Source organism: Caenorhabditis elegans, chromosome IV, assembly GCF_000002985.6.
Source record: "Caenorhabditis elegans chromosome IV".
NCBI lineage: Eukaryota > Metazoa > Nematoda > Chromadorea > Rhabditida > Rhabditidae > Caenorhabditis > Caenorhabditis elegans.
Window position 1 is genome coordinate 8,139,167 of NC_003282.8, and position 25,110 is coordinate 8,164,276.

Below are 25,110 nucleotides of genomic sequence, written 5' to 3' on the forward strand. Positions count from 1 at the left end.
GTTTCTTCCAATTTCCTTGGTCACTGATAATTATACTTCCGTCTTTTTTCAGTTTTCTCCAGTATTTTTATCATAACATATACTCAAAATCAATCAATACAGGAACGTCTAGTCTACAACTTTATTATAATAACAGGTGAGATATTTTGTTTTTGGTAAACTTCATAATAGTGGAGCGCTGAACAAAAGACGAATTTTCTGATAATTTAAAATTGAAATGAAATATATTATTTACCCTTTATAATTAACTTTGTTTGAACCTAAATATTGCTCATATTCGAACAAACACTGTACACTTTTTTACGAAATTCAAAGAGACGCTACTCAGTAAATAAACAAGAAAATATAAAACAAACTGTAGTGCTCATCTCAATTTAACTGAGCTCACAAGTATTTCACCGATTTTATTAATTACAATTGATTGAGCACCCGAATCTTTTACATAATTTCATGGTAGTTTTGCACCTTTTTTGCATAATTCCTCTTATGGGTCTCGCCATCAGAAAAAGTTCTGAGAATTTTTTATGATCCCTCCATTCCACAATTAATGAAAAAATATTTTGAAAATTTCACAAAAATAGACAAAAACGAATAACATTTAAATCTGACTCTTTGAGACCCAATTCAAAAATATCCATGTGTCTTTAAGTACGCGTTACAAAAATTGCGAGAGAACAATTACTAACAGTTCAAATGTAAATAGATATTGTTAGTAATTGCCAAAACTATGGGAAATTCTTCTATTTAATCTTCATTGATTGAGTTGATTTTTTTGTTGATAAATTCAAAATTCCTAATATTTTCTAAAATATCGAATTTCCTAAAGTTATAGTGAATCCGAAAACCTCCAAAAGAAAACAAAGTAGTGACCATAAACAATAAAAAAATCATTGTTTCACAATTTTTACACTTCACTCCGCAAAAATATAGGTCGCTTGAGTGTTCGAGTTTACATGGCGTGTTTCGCAATAAAACTTTCATTTTGAAATCCCCGACACTCCTCTAATTTCCCCCGACAACGCTTTTCGTTATTGATTTTTTCACTTCAAGCCCTAACTTGAACCCATTTAAATTTACAGATGGCGTCAGTCCCATCGTCATCTAGTCTCCCAGTGTCGCATGTCCGTCGTCATGAAGACGTGTCAACACCAAGTGCACCACCAACCAAACGAAGTAATAATCAATCTCAACCTCCAGAAAGCTACGAACCCAACACCTGGTTGCAACAACAACGAGAGCAGGAACAACAGAAAAAGTTAGCTGCAGAGAATATTAAGAAGCAGAGTATCGAAGCAACGGGAAACAACGAGATGGTTGGGGAGGAGGAAGAGGTGAGGGAGAAAGATTTTAGATTTCGTAAGTTGACGAAAGTCAATCCGCGCGTTTTGTTGATATGCGGAGAATCATAAAAATGATAAAGGTAAAGCTTCAGTATGACTTTAATCTAAGAAATCGACCTTAATACTCTAAAAAGGATGGAAATAAAACATTCCATAATTAATTTTTTTATAATTGTCAAAGTTTCAAAACTAGCTTAATATTTGTAGAATTGACTAGAATTGACATTTTCAGAAGAATCTAACCCCGCGCACGCATAGCTCATTTTTTGAGAAGTTTTTTCTACAAAAATTGCAACACAAAATTATTGCGCCGTCTTATTTCCAAATGATAAAATTGGCACGTGTACTAGAGACCAAACCAAATAGGAAACTGGCTATGTAATGCCTCAGAAATTTAGCTTTACAGAAATAAACATTGTTGACAATATTGCAACCATAGGTATTCCAAAATCTTAATCATCATTATATTTTCAGGATATTCTCTCAAAACCATGTGGTCCACACAAACGACGATTCCAATTTGTGATGATCCGTAACATTACATTTGCAATTCCGGAAGGCTATGACGTCGAGCCAAACAGCATTGAGTATTTGGGTGGAGGCTCGTTTGGAAATGTTATGTATGTTTTTCAGTATTTGTGTGCTTTATTTGAATGATTATATTTTCCAGAAAAACAAGTGCAGTGTGCCGTGACGGGCTTCGTCGTTATGTTGCAATAAAGAAGATGCGAGAACCGTTCTTTGATCCACATCATGTAAGACAAAGATACATTTTTATTGAAGCTAGAGCATATTTTTTACAATTCAAATGAACTAATATCGTATTAAAAATTTTCGAACTTTTTCTATGTACAGTCAAGAAGTGGTGATTCAAAATTTTGGGGCAAAACCAGAATTTTAAAACTAATCTTGTTTTCTGTTTTCGTCTTTTTTTTTGTTGGAAAATTGCCAAAACTTTAGAAGAACATTTCAAAAAGCTGATATTTGGTTTTTATACCCATTTTTGAGAATATATTTGGTCGATCACATCCTTTGAACACCTTAAACTTCCAGGCTCGTCGCATCTTCCGTGAAACAAAACTTCTTCAATTAATGAGACATGACAATATCATCTGTGCTCTTGACATCTACACACCTGACGAGGAAAACGATTTTCGAGATGTGTAAGTAATTACAAAAAAGTTTTACAAACAATCTATAATTTTCAGATACGTTGTCACTGAATTTGCGGGTCGTAGTCTTTATCAGATCTTGAAGCAACAAAGAGATTATGGACGGCGCGTGCTGACCGACGAGCATATCAAATTCATCATTTATCAAATCATACGTGCACTTAAGTACATTCATTCTGCTAATGTAAGTCAATGGAGTTAGTGAACAGAACATTGCTCATTCTTTTTTTTTTAATAGAAATATCAGCATTTTAGATTAAATAAAATTTCATATAGGAGGATTAGGCACGATTAGGCCATAATTAGTCAAAAAGAACATGACTAAAACACGAAAATATATTTATTAAAATTTTTTAGATTATACATCGTGACTTGAAACCAGGAAATCTCGCGTTGACCGATGATTCTGACCTCATGATTCTCGATTTTGGACTTGCAAGATCCTTGGAAAAGAAAGATACTTCTCTAACACAATATGTACAAACAAGATGGTACCGTAGTCCAGAAGTCATTTATTGGAAGATTGATAGTTACACAAATCTGGCAGATATGTGGTCACTTGGATGTATTGCTGCAGAACTTTTAACTGGAGAACCACTGTTTCCGGGTGATGAGCCCAATGCTCAATATCAACGTATTACTCAATTATGTGGAAGTCCTGATGAAGAACTTTTGACAAAGATTGAAAATGATAACTCGTCTGCAATTAAAGCCGTAATTCAATCCTACACAACTCACAAACGTCGAAATTTCCGTGATGTATTTTCTGCTCATAATCCATCAGAAGACTTTATTGATCTACTTGAGAAGCTTTTAGTTTTGGATCCAGAGAAGAGGATTACGGTGGAAGAAGCTATTCAACATCCATATTTGGCAGAGTTTTCACTTCCAGAAGATGAACCAAGAGCTGATCATATATTTGACTTGGATGACTCTCAAGCTAGAACAAGATTCGAGTGGAGAGGTAAGGCTCAAAGATCACGTAATAGAATTCTGCACACCTGCAAATTTGAAAAACAACAAATGCAAAAATATTTTATTACAGATGCCGTCTGGAAGGAAATAATGAACTACAAAAGACTCAGCTCATCACCGTTAATCCCTGGAGAAGCAGATCGCTGATTTCATTCAATTATATTAATTGTATATAATTCCGGAAATGTATTACTTCTTTTCCCTCTCTCTTTCTCGTCTCTTTGTCGTTCAGTGATAGCAACACTTTACAGGTGATAATGATGTTTTCCATCTTCTCTTTCAAATTCTTTCAGAGTATTTATTTTCTTGCATTCTATAGCTTCTTCCTTTTATGTCTCTGTCTCCTTCTCTCTTTCTCTTTACTTCTCCATTTCTCTGAATCTCTTTGTCTCGTTTTTCTCTCATGCTTTTATCCCATCATATTTTTTTATATTCGTCATTCTTGTCATTGCACCCTTACACATACTAATTAGTTCAATAAACTTATTTTCTTTTGACAATTCGTTTTAAAAGCTTGAAGTGTTTTATAAAAAAGAGATTGGTTCTAATCCGTGTCACTCATATTTTACACGAGCTTATATGTTTAAAGTGAGATTATCTGAAAATTTCTGGAATTTTTTTAATATAAAAAGCATAGTTTGACTTGACAAAGTTAATCCTGAACTTCAGCTTAAAACGTTTATTCAATTAGCAGAAAAATTCAAACATTTAAAAAATGTGAAATAAGATTGAATTATTATTTTGGAATACCTATGTAGGCAATTGTCTGCCCTTTTTCGAAATATTAAAACTTTCGTGCAAAAATGTAAAAATTATATTTACAAATTCAATTCAAACTTTTTCTAGATGTCTTGTTGATGGGGATGTCGGCGACCATGGGCGATTCAGCCAGCATTCCCGGTGTCTTTTTTGCCGATTTTGGTCCTGCCCCGCCTGAGATTACTCCAGAAGGATATCATGAGGTATAGTTACAGAAGAAGATTTTTTATAGTGTAGTGAATATTGTCTAAATATACTAGAATGAGCTAAAAGAAATTTTGCAAATTACAAAAACCCAATGAGTTAATTTTAGATTATTCATCATTTTTAGTCAAAGTTTTGGAAAATTTCCAAATTTGCGGACTATTTGAAAAAAAAATTAAGATTTTTTTAATCACTTGAACAAAAATGATTTTATAACGAAAGTCAGGAGAGATTTTTTTTGGTCGGCTTCCAAAATTTTTTTTTTGAATTCCTTTTTTTTTTTTGAATTCTTTAAAAAAATCCAATGTTTTCTTAAAAGTAAAACACAATTACTCATTTTTTGCACTATGGAAGTATTTTTTAATCATCTTCTCCCTGTTGCGCTACTCCATTTTTACAGTTGCCAAAATAAAAATAACTACAAAATTCACGAAGATCATAGGATATGAGACATAATGTGATGGTGATATCATTGGAAATAAATATAAATTGTCAAAAACTATAAATCTATAAATTCATAATAAAAAAAAACTATAAATTCAACTACATATTTTCCTTTTTTATTTCATTGCAATTTTTAGTTAGATTATTTGTAGGTCGAACTAAACAAAACGAAATGGGTCTTACCTCAATGGTACAACAGTTTGAAGCCTCTAGGAGAAGGAGCGTATGGAGTTGTATGGTAAGTTACAAAAATTGAGATATATCTAAAATCTGACATTTTTTTGTAGCACAGCAGAATATGAGCCAACTGGAGATCGAGTTGCAATTAAAAAGTTCTTTCGCCCATTTCAAAGTACAATTCACGCAAAACGAACCTATCGGGAACTGAAACTTCTAAGAACTCTACAACATGATAATGTATTGGAAATGATTGATGTATTCACACCAGATCCAGATGCATCTTCTTTGAATAATGTGTGAGTTTCGGATTGTTTAGGGGAATAAATTGCTTCTCAAGAATATTTAAGGGATTTGAGAAAAAAGAGGATTAGATGATGAGAGAATAGAAAACCCGGAACAAGGTAGAAAAAGTTTGAGAATTTGAAAAGATTAGACTGGAATAAAGTTAAAATAAAATTGAATTCAAAAAATGAAAACATTTTCAAATACAAAAATAGTATATTTTCATTTTTAGTGAATAATTGCGGATTTCAACGAATTCAACGCATATCTGTCAACTCTTTTTTATATTTCGGAAATTATTCAGCCAGGCTCGGTAACTTGCCAAATTTTGAAAAATAGTGGGGCTTCTGAAAAATTTGAAACGAAATCAAATCTTTAGTTAAAATACTATGACATAATTTTTTGAAATGGTTTAGTCGTTCCAACAATTACTGACACTACTCCGCGCGCTTCAAAAAATACTGAAGAAATTTCGAATAAATCCAAAAATCTAAATATCTGACGAATTTACAATTTCAGATATTTCGTATCCGTTCTGATGGGCTCCGATTTACAAAATATTATGAAAATCCAACGACTGACCGATGAACAAATCCAACTGCTTATCTATCAAGTGTTACGTGGGCTCAAGGTATTATTTTCATTCCCTATTTCTGGTTATGTCAGCACTCAAACCCTATAATTTTCGTATCTCCTTTTCTCGTATTTTCTCAGGTTTTTACTCATATTTCACAAAATACGATTTGCTTTAGAAAGGCAATATGAGAGATATAAAACAAGTTTTCAGAAAATAGAAAAACAGTAGGGAATTTTCAGAATAAATTATTTTTAAGTGTTCTCAAACTTTTTCCCCAGTTTCGATGCCTGCGTCTCTGCATCTTGTTTTCCTGCAATTTCTAATTAAATTCTGAAGACGATTACTCCATCCTTTCATTCTTTTTTCTCTTCCTTTTTCTCTCTGATAGATGCATTTTTTCGATTAGGCACGGGTCAAGAGATGAGAATGTAGAAAGCCACTTTTTTCGGCCACTGAAAAGCCTTCAAATGTTATGCTCCAGCGGCTTTTCCAAACACTTCAAAAGTGATTTTTATGGAAAAATTATAGTTTCACTGTAATGCGACAGATTAGTTTTTGAATGAAAATATAAATCACAACTTTTTTTTTTAATTTCGTAGTTCTTATTACATCCGAAGATTTTAGACAAACCAGTTGAAAGCTCAATTTTTCTCGTTTTCTCTCTTGAGTTAAAATGGAAAACCAAATACGCAGAAATGATATATGAATGTGACAGGTTCTACATGGAACATTCATTCTGTTAGACAGAATACGAATGAATTCAAAGAAGAGTGCATTTTCGTATTTTTTGCCATAAATTGTGATTTCGAAGCATTTCGACAGTTTTAAAGAATTTAAAACGTAGTTTCTTTTCGAGTTTTGACATTTGAAAGTTTTTTCTATCCGTAAGACAGTGCCTTACTCCAGGGTACGGTAACGGATTTGCTCATACTTGAACCCGATGCTTTTCAATAAAATTCCATATTTTTTCCCGATCCGGTAATGTGATTTTCGGTAACATAAAATGTTTAAAGATAATTCCATTAATGTGAAATAGTCTCATAACAAAAATCTCAACTTGAAGATCGTTAGAATGCCCAGCTCAAACGTTTAAGTTTTATTTACAAGGAAATCTGAACATTTGGTTTCTGTCTGAAATTGTATCTGTTTTTAAGATACACGCATTTATCCGATATTTGGATACAATATATTTCCAATGACATACGTTCAAATCTAAAACAAGAGTTACCTTGCATTCCACTCTCTCACTCTATATACCGTGACCTATGCAATACCATTTGTGTAACCTCCTGCGTATCTCAATCACGTGTACTATCTCATAAAATAGTGATCGATGAACACCTTGTCTCCTTTATAATGCCAAATACAACATTAGGCTAAACACAGGCTGTTTTCTATCCATTTTTTGACTTTTTTCTCTAAGTTTCCTCACATTCAATTCTACTACGGTTTTGTTTCATTTTTCATGATAAAAGTGGTATGCTGGCAGACTATTGTTTACATAGTACACACTTCTTTTTTTTTTCTTTTTTTGTTGAAAAAAAATCTTTTGAAAGCTTTTTAAACTTTTTTCAATCTGAAAATTAAAAAAAACATTGAATTTTGCGTTTTGTGGTAATATATTTAAAATATGAGCTTTTAAATTTATTTTCTGTTTCAGAGAATGGGAAAACTTCTTATAAGAACAGATTTTAACTTGTTGAACATTAAAATACTTTTTAATCTAAACAGTTTGATGTGAACAGTTGCAAATAACGCTTCAGTACATGAGTCACCAAAATTTCAATTCAACTATTATTCTGAAAAAATTAATGCATCCTTTTCAAAGAAGAAACACACGTTTTAGGCTGGTTAAATCTTACAACAGCTTTGTTTCAAATATTTCTTCCAAAAATTCTTTGATCTTTTTCTCCTAATACTCTTTTACATTCAAATATTTTCCTATTCTTGCAGTATATCCATTCGGCAGGGATTATCCATCGCGATTTAAAACCATCGAATATTGCTGTCAATGAGAGATGCGAAGTCAAGGTTTTTCTTAGTTTTTCTCAACTTTCTTTCCTAATTCTTTCATTTTTCAAGATTCTCGATTTTGGATTGGCTCGTGCTCAAGACGCCGAAATGACTGGATACGTGGCAACAAGATGGTACAGAGCTCCAGAGATTATGCTCAATTGGATGCATTATACACAGACTGGTGAGTAAATAAAAGAAATTGGTTTCTATGCACTTAAATAGTCACCTAAAATCTTTGAACTAAATTGTTAAATATCATATGATTTGAGGTTAACTTCTGACATTTTGAAAGCATGTTTCACCTGTTTCTTGTAGTTATGCTAAAACGTGTGAAAATATGAAGAATAAACTTTGACTTGATATTGGTATTTCTGGTTTCTGCAATTCTCTCTCTATTCCAACTTCCTATTTTTTCAAATAAACGAAAAACTTGATATATTTATCACATGAAACAAAAACATCATTTTTTTTTACTTCTAAAAATGTTACCAAAATATTGAATTTTTCAGTTGATGTTTGGTCAGTTGGATGTATTCTTGCGGAACTGGTATCCGGGAGACCATTGTTTCCAGGCGATGATCGTGAGTTTTATTCTATTCCTCTAATACTTTAAATATTTAAAATTTGCAGATATTGATCAGCTAACAAAGATAATGTCAGTTGTGGGTACCCCAAAAGAAGAATTCTGGTCCAAAATTCAATCAGAAGAAGCTCGAAATTATATTAAGTTAGTGTTGCAAATACTTCTGAAATTCAATTACTAGACTAGAACTGAAAAAAAAAATAAATCGTTTACGCAAAAATCTTTCAGAAATCGTTCTCCAATTATCCGTCAGGACTTCGTTACATTGTTTCCAATGGCTTCTCCATATGCTCTCGAACTTCTCGAAATGATGCTAATTTTGGATCCGGACAGAAGAATTTCTGTATCAAGTGCTCTTCGTCATGACTATCTTCGTGAATACTCTGTGCCAAATGATGAACCAGTTGCAATGGATACGGTAATAAATAGCATAGTACGAAATTTAAGTTCGCTTCTCTAAAAGTACTCCAATTTTCTTGTTAGGTCACAATTGATCCAGCTGAAGAACGAGCAACAACGTTATCCGACTGGCGAGAGTTAATTTGGAATGAGATTCGATTATTCCAAAACTCGGCACGAAGACTAAGTTTTGTAAGCTGTACGGATACGGAAGAAGAGCCAATGAAAATATGAAGTCAAATGTGTTCAAGTGCTAAAATATCTCAAAACTGTGGAATTTTCTTTTTTCTATATTGTATCTCCCTAAACTATTTATTTCACTAAAAATCAAATTTGTGTCCCTAATTCCTTGATCTCTAATTATCCAACAATCGATCTCAGATGTTCTTTTCCACAAAATCTCAATTTTTTCCTTTGAAACCATAGACTTGTGATTTACCTTAACTTTCTCGTTAATCCTATAAGTTGCCATGACCTCAGAGCCTCTTTTAATTTATTATTCATTTAGATTCATTTATCAAATTGAAGTGTATAAAGAATTAATGTAAATATTCAATTTTCTAAATACTCTTAAACATTTAATCGGTTCAAATTGCCGCTTAATTTTTATATTTACATTTATATTGGTTTTACGTACACAAAAAAATCATATTTTTTTCAAAATAATTACTTCAAATCTTACAAACATGATTCCAGGTAACGGAGCCAATGTTTCCACAGACAACAATGGATCATATACTTCATCCGACTCCACGAGAAGGATACTATGTCGTTGAGCTTAATCGAAGTGTCTGGGTTGTTCCAAATTATTATATTAACTTGACTCCAATTGGTACCGGAGCATATGGAACTGTTTGGTATGTCATTTCAACTGATTTTTACTTTATTTTTCGATTTTTAGTGCTGCTGAATGTACTCGCTCGGGGACTCGCGTCGCAATCAAAAAATTCAATCGTCCATTTCAATCAATAATTCATGCCCGTCGTACATATCGTGAACTCCGACTTCTTCGTTGTATGTGTCATGAAAATATAATTGATCTACTTGATGTCTTCACTCCAAATGAGAATGTAAATGATATCGAGGATGTGTATTTTGTATCAATGTTGATGGGAGCTGATCTATCAAATATTCTCAAAATTCAGCGACTCAACGATGACCACATTCAATTCTTAGTCTATCAAATTCTTCGTGGACTCAAATACATTCATTCTGCAGATATTATTCATCGAGATCTTAAACCATCAAATATTGCTGTTAATGAGGATTGTGAATTGAAAATTCTTGATTTTGGATTGGCACGTCAAACTGATTCTGAAATGACTGGATACGTGGCAACAAGATGGTACAGAGCTCCAGAGATTATGCTCAATTGGATGCATTACACGCAGACTGTTGATGTATGGTCAGTTGGGTGTATTCTTGCAGAACTTATCACTGGAAAAACATTGTTCCCTGGATCTGATCGTAAGACTTTTTTTCTACAATATTCCAAATATCTTCAATTTCCAAGCAAAAAACCAGAGTAAATATTTATGGTTGTTAACTTTATTGTACACTGGCGTTTCATAACATAGAAAAAAAATCATTTTGCTAAGTTATTCGTACCGTAGCAGGCGGAAAAAATTTATAATTAATTATTACCTCTTATTGCAAATTTTGGTAGTTTATCTCCAGTTGATTTGAGGATTTAGGCGCATTTGTAGTCGCGGTGTTAACTACCAAAATATGGACTAAGATAATTCAATAAAAACAAACAAAACAACAAAAAACAAAACACAAACGTTATTTTCTTTTGAAAATGTAGACTTTTCATTTAAAACTACTGTTTCAGACATCGATCAATTGACTCGTATCATGTCAGTAACTGGAACACCAGATGAAGAATTCCTTAAAAAGATCTCATCAGAAGAAGCTCGTAATTACATTCGAAATCTTCCAAAAATGACTCGCCGTGATTTCAAACGTCTGTTTGCTCAAGCAACTCCTCAAGCAATCGATCTCCTTGAAAAGATGCTTCACCTTGATCCAGATCGTCGTCCAACTGCAAAAGAAGCTATGGAGCATGAATATCTGGCTGCTTATCACGATGAAACTGATGAGCCAATTGCAGAAGAAATGGATTTGAATGATGATGTAAGGGCAGATACAATTGATGAATGGAAGAAAATTATTTGGGAAGAGATCAGTGATTTCCAGGTAATATATATTTACACTTGTTTTTGAACCAACTAATTATGCATAAAATCAAACGAAGGACACCCCCAGTGGGTTCATTTTGTGATCAAAATTCATTTCCGACTGTCAAAAACGTATCAATTTAAGCGGTTATTATTTAATTCGAATACTTTTGAAATTCTATAAATAACCTATACTACTCTAACGTTGAGTTACACCTAACCCAAACCTTTACACTTTGTTATGAAATTGATATGAATGATAAGGATGATTCAGTGCGGGGGGTTAAGTAGAAACGAGACATGAGTCATATTCAATTTCTTGGAAGCCAAATTATCAATGAAAAAAAAGTTGACTCAGGAAACTCAGAAAAAACGGAAATTATTCACTGAAATAATGAGATCATTTTCAGAAAAACGTGGCATTTGCTGACGAAGAGGAAGATGAGGAGAAAATGGAATCGTAGCATTGCTTTCTTTTTTGTATATCAGTTTTTCAATTTAATTCTTCAAATTTTTCAAAAAAAAAAAAGCCAACTGAGACATCTTACAATCCCAAGGCAGTTTCTTGCTCTGAAAAGGTTAATCTCACTTTCACAATGTGCTATCCCCCCACAAAAATAAAATCTTCCAAAACAAAACAAGGTAGCTCTAACTGATTCGCTTATAATTTTATTCTGTTTTCAAATTTGTTTTAAAAAACCAATTAGTATTTTTGTTTCAATTAAAATTTCTTAAATCAAATTCTCCAGATGTTTTGATCTATTAGGTGCTCGTTTCACCCCGCCCCTTGTTTTTTATGAAGCCTGTATAAGTGACCTTGGAAATACACAACCATCAAGCTTTTTAACTTTCATTATGGATTTCGAGAAATTTCAAAATCTTGATAGTTGAGTTTTTAAATTTCTAAAGTCATATTTTCCCCCTTTTCATTGCACTCTATGTTTATTTCGTTTTGTTCTCCAATGAACTTGATAAAATCATAAAAATTATCTTTTAATCTTTATTTTTAAGAATTTCTTTGTCAGTATCATATTATTACAAGTGCCACTTTAAGTGTTGAAAGTCAGTTGATACTGCCAAAATATACTGTATCCAACAAATAGTGTAACAAAATAGAATACCTTAGTTAAATGAATTCGCTCATCAAGCTAAACTTCTCGCTATCCGAGAAGATCAAAGCGAAAAACTGAGGTTCTCTTCAAAAAGTGTTTTATAGGATATAGCATTATTGCTTTTTTGGGTCCTTTGATATTTTAAAGAAACCTACACACGTTCACGAGTTTTTTGACAGAAAGTTACAGTTCTAAAAAGAAAGCAGTAGATAACACGCACGATGGAATAATTTTGCGGTGATTTCTTAGAACAAACGATGAGTAGATCAGTGAGCTGAATAATTTTCATTTGTAAAAAGGTTTTCACATTTTGCACTGGCTTTTCTTATAAAAATCATACTTAATTGGGCAAAACATTCTACATTCTTTCCATTTTTATTTTTGTTTCGTCTTAACATTCACATACAGATAAAACAGTAAGAATAATAAAAGTGACATAATAATGTGACATAATAATGTTGAAATATTATTTATATGTTATTTATGCCTATTCTCGATCAGCTTAACTGATTTGATCATTAATGAATCACGAGATGTCGGTGCTCAATTGAAATGACGACAAGTTCATGTCTCCGTCTATTTTCTCTATTCTGCCAGAAATTGTGACTGATAAGAGCTTGTTTTATAAAACTATTGAGTGTGGGTCAATGTCCATTCCAATTTTTCATTCTTTTCTATTTGACAACTTTCAATACGGAATCTTTTCCTTCCAATTTTTCTTTGTTTCCCCTTGTAATCCCTTGATTATAAAAAGGCTACAACTTATCAGTTGATTTACTTTTTTCTCATTACAGTCTGTATAATTAATATACTAGGAGACAATCATTGTCCTGGGAAGATAATTTATTTCTATAAATTTTAAGAATTGTGAAAAACATTTCCAAATTTTGAAATTCCTAGCTTTGAAGTTCTAGATAAATTTTTTAATTCCAGATACTGAAGTTTGTAGATATTTTCCTCAACAACTTTTAGAATATAATGTATCGTATACACGCTTTTTTGATGTTTTTACATATCTGATTGTGAATGCAATTTTTATATAAGTTTCATTACAGATTGAAATGTTATTACTACTATTCACTGCGTGTTTGGCAATTCTTGGAGCATATTTCTACAGGTTTTGGAGTACACGACAGAAGGTTTGTACATTAGTGAATTAGCACTCTCTTCAAGTGTTCAGATTTTTCAAATTTATGTTCTTTTTCAGCGACAAGTTGAACTTCAAAAAATTGTTGACAAGAAAAGAGCTCAAAGAGCAGAAAGTGTCAAATTTGCGAAGGAATCATCTGAAAAGCTGGACAAAGAGACTAGACTGAAAATCGCTGCAATGGAATATTCAGAGTTGAAGGGTAAGTTATTGAGCAATTTTTTATTATTATAATCCAAATATTTTATATATTCTGAACGCCATAAAAATATTGCGTAAAATCAACATTCCAAGAAATCAATGTTTAACCGAGTGAGAGTGCTAATAGATAACACACATTCATAAAACTGATTGTCAATTTTTCACCAAATGATTAGGTTTTTCGGAATGTTCTACATAGACTAGAGACTTCCTGAAAATGGTCTGATTTTTAATTTTATGGTTTCTAGACGGCCTTCAATCTGGAAAAATCACCTGCATTGACGCTGTTCGTACCTATTACGCAAAAGCAATTTCCGCAAATGAGAAGACAAATTCAGTATGTATGTTTGTGAAAGAAGCTGAAAAATGGGCAATGGATTGGGATGAAAAAGCAAAGGATCCTCAATTCCAGAAGCCTCCACTTTTTGGACTTCCAATGTCTTTGAAAGAATGTGTTCCACTTGAAGGTTACGATCAGACACGTGGATTCGTTCAAGATACTTTCCGTCCAACTGAAACTGACGGAGTACTTGTTCAACAATTAAAGAAACTCGGAGCAATCCCATATGTTCAGACAAATGTTCCACAGTCTCTTTTGTCTTATAATTGTTCAAATCCAGTTTATGGAACTACAAATCACCCAATGGATAAAACAAGAACATCTGGAGGATCGTCTGGTGGAGAATCTGCTTTGATTTCAGCTGATGGATCACTTCTTGGAATTGGTGGAGATGTTGGAGGATCTATCAGAATTCCATGTGCTTACACTGGAACTACTGGAATTAAACCATCACATTTGAGATTCTCTCATCGTGGAGTTTGTGGATCTGTTCCGGGAAGACCTTTGATTAATTCAAATGATGGACCAATGTCGACGAGAGTGGAAACAAATGTCGATTTCTTGAGAACTGTTTGGGCAGATACGTGGATTACGGAACAAGATCCTTATGTTCCACCTGTTACATGGAATGAGGAGGCTTATAAAAGTGATAAGAAATTGAAAATTGGGTATTATGTTGATGACGGATGGTTCACTCCAACTCCAGTTTGTCAAAGAGCTGTAATGGAAGCAAAGCAGATTTTGGAAGACTCTGGGCACACTTTGGTTCCATTCAGGCCACCAAGAGTTCCTGAAGTTTTGAGAATGTTTTTGAGAGCAGTATGCGTTGATGCTGGAACATTCTTGTCTAAGAAGCTGATGAATGTAAGTTTTTTTTTGAGTATTTCCAGCTATTATTCTGAAAGCCGAAAAATGTATGTAAATTAAACTGCAAATTTTCAGGACATTATCGACCCTCTTCTCTACACTCAAGTTGTACTATGGATGGTGCCAGTTCCAATTCAAAGATTCCTTTCAAGCATCATTAAAGTCTTCTTCCCAAGACTTGGAAATCTTATGGATGCAATGACGTTGAGTACTGTGGAGCTTCGTAATACATATGCTGATATTGAAGCTTATCGAAGTGAAATGGCTGGATTGATGGTTGATCAGAAGATTGATGCTCTTCTTTGTCCGGTTACTGTATCGCCAGCTCTTCCACATGTTTCTCCATCTAAATTGTTTGCTGGAACTAGTTACACTGGAATCTTCAATTTATTGGATTATGCTGCAGGTCAGTTAATTTAACTTGGTTTCCTTAAAGTAGATTTTATTCTTTAGGTATTCTTTCCCATTCTATTAAATTATAAATTAATCTTAATAATATTTTAGGATCTGTTAATGTGACTCATGTTACAAAACAAGATGAATTGGATCTTGAAGACTATGAAGAATCTGATCCATGGTATGCTCTTGCAAAGAAAGGATCACGTGGAACTATTGGTTTCCCAATTGGAGTTCAAGTTGCAACTCCTCCATACAAAGAGGAGACATGTCTCAGAATTATGAGAGAAATTGAACGCGGTGTCACCGGAAAATAATCGATATTACGGTCATCCCATCCGTTTTTCTCTTCATTTTCTCGCTCTCTTTTCACTTTCCCACAATGCCATAATATTTTTTGTTTTACGGTTTTTTATGCAAATTGACCTGTTTTCTAATTCCTTTTGGTCAGTCTGCGTTTTGTGTTACATTGTGATATAATTTTGAACAGTTTTTGAATGAAACAGTAATATAATTTAATTGAATTCAGTTTTTGAAACAAACATATTCCAGCAGCTCTATTGAAAATGTGATTTCAATTTATTTGAGGTTTTCATTTTAAACATGCACGGCAAGACTGTCACCAAATAATTGTTGACCAAAATACCAAAAGCAGAAAATCGTATTCTCGCTTCGCTTACAGGATAGAAAACCTATCTTGTCTTATTCAACATATCTACTGGAAAGAAATGGCAACTATTGAACCACTAATGCGCAGAGTAGAAGGAAATATCGTGCCGTTATCTAAACACGTATCCTTGGAACTTTCCTAGAAGCCGGAATCTAGCATGATACTTAACATTCAAGATAGTTTTTGTAACACTTCATTTATTCAATTGAAAACAGACTAGATCTAGTTCAATTTCATTTTCATTTACTTCTTCTTAATCTCGACTCTCTTTGTCGCATCGGCAGTCTCTCTATCTCTTCCAGTCTTGTTAAACGATACTTCTGTTGACATGCCTTGGTCTACATCCAACTCGATCACTTTTCCATCACCAATTGTTTCAATCGGGCCCATGTACGGAACATTTGGATCCCAATCCAATGGATCTGTATCCTTGATCTTGCTGGCAGCGGCAGCGTGTTGAAGACAGCAGTACACGAACTTATAATCGGGCTCCGAGTAGAAGTCAAGTTCGTCTACGTACTGCAAAAAAAGGGTTCAGGATTGATAAAAGTTGCTTTGTATACCTTCAAAATTCGTTCAAACTCCTTCAACGGGCAATTATAAAACAAATCCGCCATGATTTCCTTGTCCGTTCTCACGTCTTTCTTGTACTTCAGAACTTTTTCCCGTTCTGTGGCCTTGAACTTTCTCCATGGCAATCCACCAGATGTCCATTCCGCGACCATGTAAAGCCATGATTCAATGTCATCTTTGCGTCCGGTATCAATTTCAAGCATTGAATTGATTGGAGCATAACGAGTTGTTCCTCGGAATTGAGACTTTGCACGTTGAGTCCGAAGCCTGCCTTCGCCTCGTTTCACAAATTCACGGCAGAGACCGAAGTCGAGCATGAAGATTGTGTGATGCTCATTAGACTCTTTACGACCGACTGCGAAGTTGCCTGGCTTGATGTCTCGGTGCAAAAATCCGAACTGAAATTTTACATATATTCAACTACTCTGAAAGAAAAAAACTCACTCTGTGTAACTCTTCAATGGAGATAAGGCACTGTGAAGCAGCTTTCAGAGAGGTTCCTTTTGTGAATCGGCATTCAGCAGTGTCCATTCGCAGATCCCAAAGATTCTTTCCAATCAGTTTCATTACAATGAAGTTGAATCGATTTTTCACTGCAGCCTGGTCGATGACTGTGCAGAAGTGACGACTCTGGATCTTGGCAGCTCCTTTCAAGACATTGCAATCCATGTAGAGAGCCTTCCGACATGCCGCCGCATTTTCACATTTGATTGCAAACTTCTCCATATCGGATAGACGCAGAACCGAGTAGACGGCACCATATCCACCCTTTCCAAGAAGTGCCAACACTTTGTATCGATCTTTTTTCGTTTTAAATTCTTCATTGTTTCGAGGCATTGAATCTTCATCCTCTGATGGCTGCATTCTTTTTTCTTTAATCCTCGAATCGAATTTGAATATGAATGATGAAAATATGGGAATGATTCGATTTGGAGAAGAATCGTAGAGTTTTTGTTTTGAAGTTTAATGTATTTGGCATTCAAAGTGCAAATCTAAAGTTCACGTTGGTTTTGATAATTATTTTTGCAACTCAATTAATTTTCCTACCTAACGCTTAAATTTTTTAAATGTTTTTTGTTTATAAAAAACCAAAAACAAAATAGGACAGCAGTGTTGCACGGTAATCAAAAATTTTCGGCAATCGTCAGTTTCGACGATTTCGGAAAATGAAAACTTCCAGCCACTTTCAAACTCACCTTGTTTTTTAGTATTCGGTTGTTCTTTTTTGAAAGAAACATCTAAACCTACTAGGTTTAAGACATGTTAAGCTTTAAGTACGAACTTTTGTGAATACATGTCTACGTGTCTAAACTAATATAAGCGATCAAACTCATATTTCCGGTGATTTCGACAATGCCAAATGTTATGTTGACTAACAGGAATTGTCGCGCACTCACACTAGCGCAATCATTTTGAAATATTTTGAAAACATGTTTTCTAACCGTGATTTGCTTCATCTTTTGCCATTGAACCCAAATCCGCCAAAATTATACTAAAATTAAAATAAATCAGTTTGAGGACATTTTTCGTGAAACTTGTGTTCTTACCTTTTTCTCTTGATATTTTATGTTATATCTCTTTAGAGACTCAGTTAAGCTTCTTAAAATCATTTTAACTTTTGATAATCCAATATGTTCCTGTCTGGAGAGTAAAGATGAACAATACAGAAACTACAGAGAATTTGAAGAACAGTGACAGAAAGGGGAATACTTGTTTGTCCTTCGAATGGTAGTTTTGTTCAAATACACCAAACATTTCGGAGAAACTTGACACTTACTTAAAGTTTTGAGAAACGGTTTCTTTGATGTTTATATTTTTACATTTAGTGGCTGGAATTTTAATTTAACTTTTTGTGAACTTACATACATATGTTCTAGTTCCCAAAAACTTCAGTGCTTTGGTTGCTAAAAGTGCCCAAATTCACAAAGTGTTATTACAGTATTGGGGAAAAAATATCACGTGTACATTATGCGTTTTCAAATAACAGGAAATAAGATAAATTATACTTTGAAATGGTATTTAAAGGAAGAGTAGCGCCAGTGGGGAAATTATTAAAAACTACTCCAATGGCGCCAAAATTACCCAACACCAAAAAGTAAAACTTTTCGAAAAAATTCAAAATCGTTTTATTTACTGTCAAATAGTTACAATTACTCAGTGGAAGTCGGGCAAAAAATTTTTTTTTCTACGATTTTTATTCTTTAATTTTGTATTGATCATTCGTATTTAAACATTCTAGGAACATGCGACATTGCTCAAAATCTCATATTTTCAAAAAAAAATTGGCAATGTGCCAAAACTTTGACTCGAAAATTAAAAAAAAACTAAACTTTTTTGGAGTATTTTATTATATAGTCGGTCGCATTTTGGATCATTATAAGTTTATTTAGACCAAATCCACACTGGCGCTTCGCCATAAATTCAAAAAATCTCAGACATTTGGTATACAATATTTTGAATTTTTTTTTTTTGGAAACTGTCTGGCAAATGTTAAATTAAACATTACTGAGTTTCAAATTTCTAATATTAAATTATAATCTGTGCTTTCTCAAACTTTTTAAAACGATATTTCCGTTTAAAATCTTACTGATCTCACTGAGAAAAAAAATTTAAAGCAAAAATCTAACATATATATGTATATTTTTTTAAAAGTTTGCTATAGTCGATCAGTTGTCTATGAAAATAGATTGTTAATAACGCATTTCGAAAATAGTAAAAATTAAATTTTGTATTGCAATCTTCTCAACTCTACAATTTATCTTCAAAGTATTCTTTTAAATTTCTGTTACCATTTATTCGTACCTACACAAACTTTTTTTAAACTGGTTTTTTTAAAACTTATCTGATATTTACTGTCTCGTCATAGTCTTTTTTTTTAAACAAATTCTTAACATCAAAAAAGGAGAATGATTCAATTTTATACACACATTTCTTTAAATTCAATATTTAATCTCTGATTCACACTATTTTCCTCCATCTTTTTTCATCGTTTTTTGAAGTTCAAATCCTCATTGTTGATCTAAAATTCGTTTTTTGACGACTATCATCAAATCATTTTGATAAGTTCTTAAGCACACAAAATCTCATTTATTTGCTCTATGACCTCGGGTGAAGAAATGTCTACGAATTGCCGAATATCATTGAATTTTCAATTGGAGTAGCAGATTTTTTACGTTTTTTTTGGAGTGGTGAAGTTTCATAAAATGTTTAATTTTTTGGTAGAACATTTTAGAAACATGTCAAGAAACTATAGATACTTCAGTATTTGAAATAAATACCTCTTGAAATCGAAATTGAATCTCTCGAATGTTTACATAAAAATTTATCTCATCGTATATTTATAAATTTATTATTTAAGTGCATTTATTTAAAGTACATTTAGTAGATTCAAGTTCATCAAAAATTAATAAAGTCACGATTTTAACTTTTTGTTTCTTTTTTTAATCAGATGATAATAGAAAGTGACAAGGGAATTTCTTTTTCCTCACAATCAGTACCATGGCTTATTTTTAGCGTTTCTCTTCTTCTCCTAATTCTATAATACATTTATTTTCAAAATCAATATTAATCAAAAATTCAACTTTTTCAAAAAATTCAATGTCTGGCAAGTTTAGCTATTCCAATTTCATTCAGTTGAAACCAAATTTTTGTCGGCAAATACGCACTTCCCTCAAACGAATCAAAATTGCCTATAAAAACATCGAAAATCATAAAAATTTCTTTTTTTTATCACACCTCTCAAACATACTCCACCCACATTTTCAAAGAATTTCTACAATAACATTCGATTCATTTTTTTTCAGATTTCACTTTCAATTTTCAGTATTTCAAGGTCATCATGATTTTTTACTTGGTGCTTCTCGTTTTGGGAGCCATTGCCTTTTACGTTCACTTCAGCAATAATCGAAAAAAGGTACTTGAATTTATACATTTAGCAGAAAAATTGCAGTTTTCAAGCATTTCAATTTCAATTTCAAAAATCTAATAAAGTTTAATAGAGTTTTCTGATGTTACTTTTTTAATTGTTTCACAAAAATGTAAATTTTAATGCAAAGTCTTCTAAAGTATCACAACTCACAAAAGTTATTTACTTTTAATGTTTATAAACTTCAGCTCATTGAACGACTTGAAATAGTTGCTCAAAGACGACGTGACGATCTTTCCAAAAATGTAGAGCAAGCTCGGAAAGCTGCAGATAAATTGGATACTCAGAGAAGAGATTGGATTGGATCACTTGATTTTGAGCAGCTGAGAGATGAACTTCAAAGAGGGCATGTTACTTGTGTTGAAGCTATTCGGGCATACTTCCACAAAGCAATTCTAGCACATGAAAAGACAAATGCAGTCACATGTTTTATATTGGATGCTGAACGTCAAGCTGAAGAACTAGATGAACAGGCAAAGTTACCGTATTATGTGAAGCCGCCACTTTTTGGAGTTCCATTATCTCTGAAAGAATGCTTGAAAGTGAAAGGTTACGATACGACAAGAGGTTTTGTACAAGATGCCTATCACCCTGCGACAGAAGATTCCATTCAAGTCGAGCACTATAAAAAATTAGGTCAGTTTTTTTCTGATAAAAGAAAATTAAGGAAGTTGTAGATTATTTCAGTAATTATATTTTTATAGGTCCAGGTTCAGAAATTGAGTTTGTAATTGATAAAACTATCACGTGATGTCTTAGACGTAGACAATCTACGACGGAACAGGAAAAAGACTATGAGAGAGAGCACGCACGATTAGATATTTAGTTCACAATTTTTTTTAAATTTTTGAATACAGATATGTTCATTATTTTTTGTTATGAAATTTGGACGTTATAATTTCAAAGTTGATACGGATAAAACCAATGATTTGAAAATGTAAACTCGCAAATAGCTATTTCAGGACTAATTCCATTTTGTCAAACAAATGTTCCACAATCACTTCTCAGTTACAACTGTTCAAATCCTTTATTCGGAACAACTACAAATCCATATGATTCAACACGTACTTGTGGTGGATCATCGGGTGGAGAAGGTGCTCTTATTGGAGCCGGAGGTTCATTGATTGGAATCGGAACTGATGTTGGTGGATCTGTAAGAATTCCGTGTCATTTTACTGGAACTGCCGGAATTAAACCATCGAAAATGAGATTTGCTCATCGTGGTGGTGGTGCATCGGTTCCTGGAAAACCGTTAATAGATGCTAATGATGGACCAATGGCAAAGGATGTGAAGACTAACGTCGAGTTTTTGAGAAATGTAAGTGCCTCTTTATGATTGTTATGAATTTTTCTAAAATATTTTTTTTAGGTTTGGGGAGACATTGATTTCCAATCGGATCGTGATCCATATTGTCCACCAGTTCATTGGAATGAATCTGTTTATTCAAGTGAAAAGAAACTTCGAGTTGGATATTACATTGATGATGGATGGTTCACACCAACACCTGCACTACAGAGAGCTGTTCTTGAATCAAAAAAACATTTGGAAGCCGCCGGACATACAGTCATTCCATTCTATCCACCAAGACTTCCAAGTGTTATGCAGTTGTACTTCAGAGCTGTATGTCTAGATGGAGGGCAATATGTATTGAATAAATTGTTGAAAGATATCATTGAGCCAACAATTAGATTCCAAGTTACTCTTTGGATGGTTCCAGTATGGATTCAACGTATTCTTAGCTATCCAGTTTCGTTGGTATTCCCGAGAATGGGAATGTTGATGCAATCATTGACAAGAGACACATTTGGTCAGTTTATCTTTTAGAATATTATTTCAATCAGTTCAACTAGTGAAGTAGTATTTTGAAGACTTCAAAGAGACATTTTATATCTAGTTTTGATTATTAATTTGTTCAGTTACAACACACATATATTCCCAATTTTCCAAAATAATTCCCAATTTCAGAACTCCGTGAAGCATATGCTGATATTGAAGCCTATCGAGAGGAATTTGTTGGTCTTATGATGAAAGATAATTTGGATGTAATCTTATGTCCAGCTTCCATAATGCCAGCTCCACAACACGATATTCCATCAAAGGTTGTTTCTGGTGTCAGTTACACTTGTCTCTACAACTTGTTAGATTTTGGAGCAGGTGGGTGAATACTTTCAGAAAACAATATTTTACTTCAGTTTTCGATTTCCAATTCAACAATTTCAGGTGTTGTTCCAGTCACTGCTGTATCTAAATCTGACGAGGAGAAGTTGATCAACGAATATCCAGAAACTGATAAATGGTATCAAATCACTAAAAAAGCAACACTTGGAGCCGTCGGAATGCCAATTGGAGTTCAAGTTGCTGCACCACCATACCGAGAGGAAGCAGTACTTCGAACTATGCGGGAGATTGAAATCGCAGTCACTGGGAAATAATTTCCATGTTCTTATCAGCATTGATTGTAAAACATTTTATTACTGGAAATGAAACTCAGAACCCTGGTGATAAAAACAATATTAATGGAGCGGTGCCTTTTTACAGATAAATGCTCTCATGTCAATTTGTGCAACATTATTCCATCGAGTATTTTCAGTGTTCTTATCCTCGTGTGGATCAGCAACCAACTGAAAATGTATTGTTTTTTGGAAGCATAGGTATCTGGGTAGCTCAATCAGGATTTATTTTGAATTTAAAATTGAAAGAAATTTCAAAGAAATTAATGCTAAACCACATCACCTCGGCCGCCCACTCTTTGATCAAAGTTCCGCTTTTTTTAGTCATACCTTTGTCCGACTCTGTGCAGAAATTGGATCGGGCTTTGATCATGCCATCGGATAAGTGTCGCGCGGTTGAAACATAAAAAACGATCTAGAATCCCTTGTTCTTGACAAAGGGTTAGCTGACTTTGCCCGATGCACCTTCCCGAAGACATAATTCGAGCCCAATCCAAGATCGCCCTTTTGGCTAAAGCGTGGCCACTCTTTGCAAATGTTTTATATTGTTAGACAAAAATCGGCCACTGCCTAAAAGCAAAACTGAACTGTGAAAAAAAAAACAAATTGAAACTCACCGAAGTCCACCATTCCTTGTCCATATTATTTGGCTCTCCATCTCCCCAGTTGAGGAAATTGACTGCAGATCCATCAGTCCATTGCCATTTTGAATTTTGATAGACTAATCCAATGAAAACCTAAAGTTAAATTTAATAAAAAACTATGAGATCATGTTTAGCAAAACATACGTCATCGCTATGACTTTTGTCTTTATTTGTGATACCGGCTTTTGAAAGATCTGAAATAGATGTTTCCGTTAGGATTTTGAACAGTAAAAACTTACCAACGAGGAACTGATTTTCATTTGCAGAATGGATCGAAGCAAGATCTCCACCGTCGGCTTGACAAGAACTGCGAGCATCGTTGAAACTAGTGAAACGAACAGTATTCTGCAAAGTTTACTTCTTGTTCCTTCTGAATGTAAATGAATAAAAAATACCTTGTAACAGAAATCAGTCTCATCATACCAAGTGTATCCAGATGGACAATGGCTTGGAACTGAAATATGTATCCTGTTTGATTTGGAAAATGATTGAGAAAAAGCTTACTTGTTACAGATGGACAAGTTGGGGTTACACTCGACGAATAAGAGCAGATGAATGGTAATTGTGCAGTACAGTTTGTAGTTTGCCATTTGGCAGTTCCTGTTTGAAGTTGCATACAGGCAGTGTCTCCTTGTGGAGATGGTTGACCAACTTTATAGTTCTGATAGTCAAAGTTGGATCCATCAGTCCAATACCAATTCAATGGATTTGTAACATCTGGAGCAGTTGTCTTTGCTCCGAGCCATACACCTCCATCAAAATACTTTTGAGCTTGACTTGAAATAAATGTATTGTCAATGGTATTATGAATAGATACCAAATGTCCACTCAATGTAGCACAAATTTCTTCAGCAGACTGGAAACTTGATGCAGTGCGGAAAACATTGAGACATCTGAAACGAGAACATGCTGTGTTAGCTACAACTTGCTCCAAATTTTCTGTGGCAAAAGAAACAAAAAATCATTTCATGATAAGAATTTTTAATTTTAAATCAAACTCTTCTACGCCAGTCTGAAGTTTTGGAACATTTTGAAAACTTTCTGTGCATAACTAGAAGTTTCAAATAAGGGAGCCTACCTAGATCCAGATGCTTGATATATAGCTCCGGGTCCACATTGTGCAGAAACTAAGGGTATCAAAAACGAGAAAACAAATATCGTTGGTTGAAACATTTTGTTTCAAATGAAATGAACTGACTGCCACTGATAATAACTGATAATGAGAGCATGATTTTATACGAACAACTGAGTGTAGTCTATTTCTTTTTTGATCGGCTTCTTTTTGCTCACGGATGTTTGTTGATAGTGGTTTACTTTTATCAAGTTTTCATTGTGATAATTACGTTTTACATATTTAAATACAATTCTTCGGAAAAGGACAACTTCTATCACTTTGATTCAGTGCTCTGATTAAATTTTCAGGCAACCGCTGACAAATTCTTATCTTGTAACTAATTGTAAGTATAAAACTACATGATCGTTGATACTGACAAGATGGAAGAAAATTTCAGAATATACGTTTTCTACTGAAAATGGATAAGATTACTGAAAAACATTGACTTAGGTAGATAAAAATAGAGCATTCGATGAAGTGTTTTTTTGCAAATGATAGCTCTTTCAATCTCAATCTGTGGAATGCTGTTCTATTGTTTATTATATTCCAATTTGCTTCT

General features: G+C 33.5%; 7 protein-coding genes and 1 non-coding gene across 13 annotated transcripts; 5 read left to right on the plus strand and 3 right to left on the minus strand.

Moving 5' to 3' along the window:
* Positions 1-52: 52 nt before the first annotated feature.
* Positions 53-3,985, plus strand: pmk-3 (the record flags this gene model as incomplete). Of its 2 annotated transcripts, NM_001392343.1 has the most annotated exons (8): positions 53-136; positions 1,080-1,331; positions 1,815-1,960; positions 2,011-2,095; positions 2,394-2,503; positions 2,549-2,696; positions 2,870-3,476; positions 3,558-3,985. In NM_001392343.1, the coding sequence occupies 7 exons, from the start codon at positions 1,080-1,082 to the stop codon at positions 3,632-3,634; spliced, it is 1,425 nt and encodes a 474-aa protein (NP_001379550.1). The 2 variants fall into 2 exon arrangements, with proteins under 2 accessions (NP_001379550.1, NP_001294205.1); NM_001307276.3 differs by lacking the exons at positions 53-136; positions 1,080-1,331; positions 1,815-1,960; positions 2,011-2,095 and having other exon boundaries at positions 2,433-2,503; positions 3,558-3,634.
* A 348-nt stretch (positions 3,986-4,333) lies between these two features.
* pmk-2 lies at positions 4,334-9,482 on the plus strand (the record flags this gene model as incomplete). Of its 4 annotated transcripts, none has more annotated exons than NM_171392.7 (10): positions 4,334-4,449; positions 5,047-5,132; positions 5,182-5,370; positions 5,876-5,987; positions 7,887-7,964; positions 8,016-8,130; positions 8,459-8,530; positions 8,580-8,676; positions 8,761-8,965; positions 9,016-9,482. In NM_171392.7, the coding sequence occupies 10 exons, from the start codon at positions 4,345-4,347 to the stop codon at positions 9,163-9,165; spliced, it is 1,209 nt and encodes a 402-aa protein (NP_741457.2). The 4 variants fall into 4 exon arrangements, with proteins under 4 accessions (NP_741457.2, NP_741458.2, NP_001368440.1 ...); NM_171913.6 differs by having other exon boundaries at positions 4,345-4,449; positions 8,761-8,950; NM_001380352.1 differs by lacking the exons at positions 4,334-4,449; positions 5,047-5,132; positions 5,182-5,370; positions 5,876-5,987; positions 7,887-7,964 and having other exon boundaries at positions 8,055-8,130; positions 9,016-9,165.
* Positions 9,483-9,627: 145 nt separating this feature from the next.
* pmk-1 (Mitogen-activated protein kinase pmk-1) lies at positions 9,628-12,100 on the plus strand. Its single transcript, NM_068964.7, has 4 exons — positions 9,628-9,788; positions 9,833-10,398; positions 10,766-11,130; positions 11,522-12,100. The coding sequence occupies exons 1-4, from the start codon at positions 9,640-9,642 to the stop codon at positions 11,573-11,575; spliced, it is 1,134 nt and encodes a 377-aa protein (NP_501365.1). The 5' UTR covers positions 9,628-9,639; the 3' UTR covers positions 11,576-12,100.
* Positions 12,101-13,278: 1,178 nt separating this feature from the next.
* faah-2 (fatty acid amide hydrolase) lies at positions 13,279-15,691 on the plus strand. Its single transcript, NM_068965.6, has 5 exons — positions 13,279-13,362; positions 13,431-13,572; positions 13,820-14,775; positions 14,854-15,184; positions 15,283-15,691. The coding sequence occupies exons 1-5, from the start codon at positions 13,285-13,287 to the stop codon at positions 15,489-15,491; spliced, it is 1,716 nt and encodes a 571-aa protein (NP_501366.1). The 5' UTR covers positions 13,279-13,284; the 3' UTR covers positions 15,492-15,691.
* Positions 15,692-16,025: 334 nt separating this feature from the next.
* B0218.5 (Protein kinase domain-containing protein) lies at positions 16,026-18,095 on the minus strand. Its single transcript, NM_068966.4, has 4 exons — positions 17,965-18,095; positions 16,862-17,909; positions 16,408-16,815; positions 16,026-16,363 (listed from the first exon to the last, which is right to left on the minus strand). The coding sequence occupies exons 2-4, from the start codon at positions 17,279-17,281 to the stop codon at positions 16,088-16,090; spliced, it is 1,104 nt and encodes a 367-aa protein (NP_501367.1). The 5' UTR covers positions 17,282-17,909; positions 17,965-18,095; the 3' UTR covers positions 16,026-16,087.
* Positions 18,096-19,062: 967 nt separating this feature from the next.
* Positions 19,063-19,083, minus strand: 21ur-10379. Its single transcript, NR_056289.1, has one exon.
* A 1,137-nt stretch (positions 19,084-20,220) lies between these two features.
* Positions 20,221-22,844, plus strand: faah-1 (Fatty acid amide hydrolase 1). Its single transcript, NM_068967.8, has 6 exons — positions 20,221-20,330; positions 20,531-20,978; positions 21,305-21,660; positions 21,712-22,150; positions 22,309-22,497; positions 22,564-22,844. The coding sequence occupies exons 1-6, from the start codon at positions 20,256-20,258 to the stop codon at positions 22,773-22,775; spliced, it is 1,719 nt and encodes a 572-aa protein (NP_501368.1). The 5' UTR covers positions 20,221-20,255; the 3' UTR covers positions 22,776-22,844.
* clec-51 (C-type lectin domain-containing protein) lies at positions 22,787-24,634 on the minus strand (the record flags this gene model as incomplete). 2 transcript variants are annotated; one of them, NM_068968.7, is made up of 7 exons in its annotated part: positions 22,787-22,964; positions 23,411-23,530; positions 23,582-23,631; positions 23,677-23,782; positions 23,833-23,891; positions 23,942-24,330; positions 24,516-24,634. In NM_068968.7, 7 exons carry the CDS (start codon positions 24,608-24,610, stop codon positions 22,857-22,859), a joined length of 927 nt encoding a protein of 308 aa, NP_501369.1. The 2 variants fall into 2 exon arrangements, with proteins under 2 accessions (NP_501369.1, NP_001368439.1); NM_001380354.1 differs by lacking the exon at positions 24,516-24,634 and having other exon boundaries at positions 22,857-22,964; positions 23,942-24,053.
* Positions 24,635-25,110: the final 476 nt, after the last annotated feature.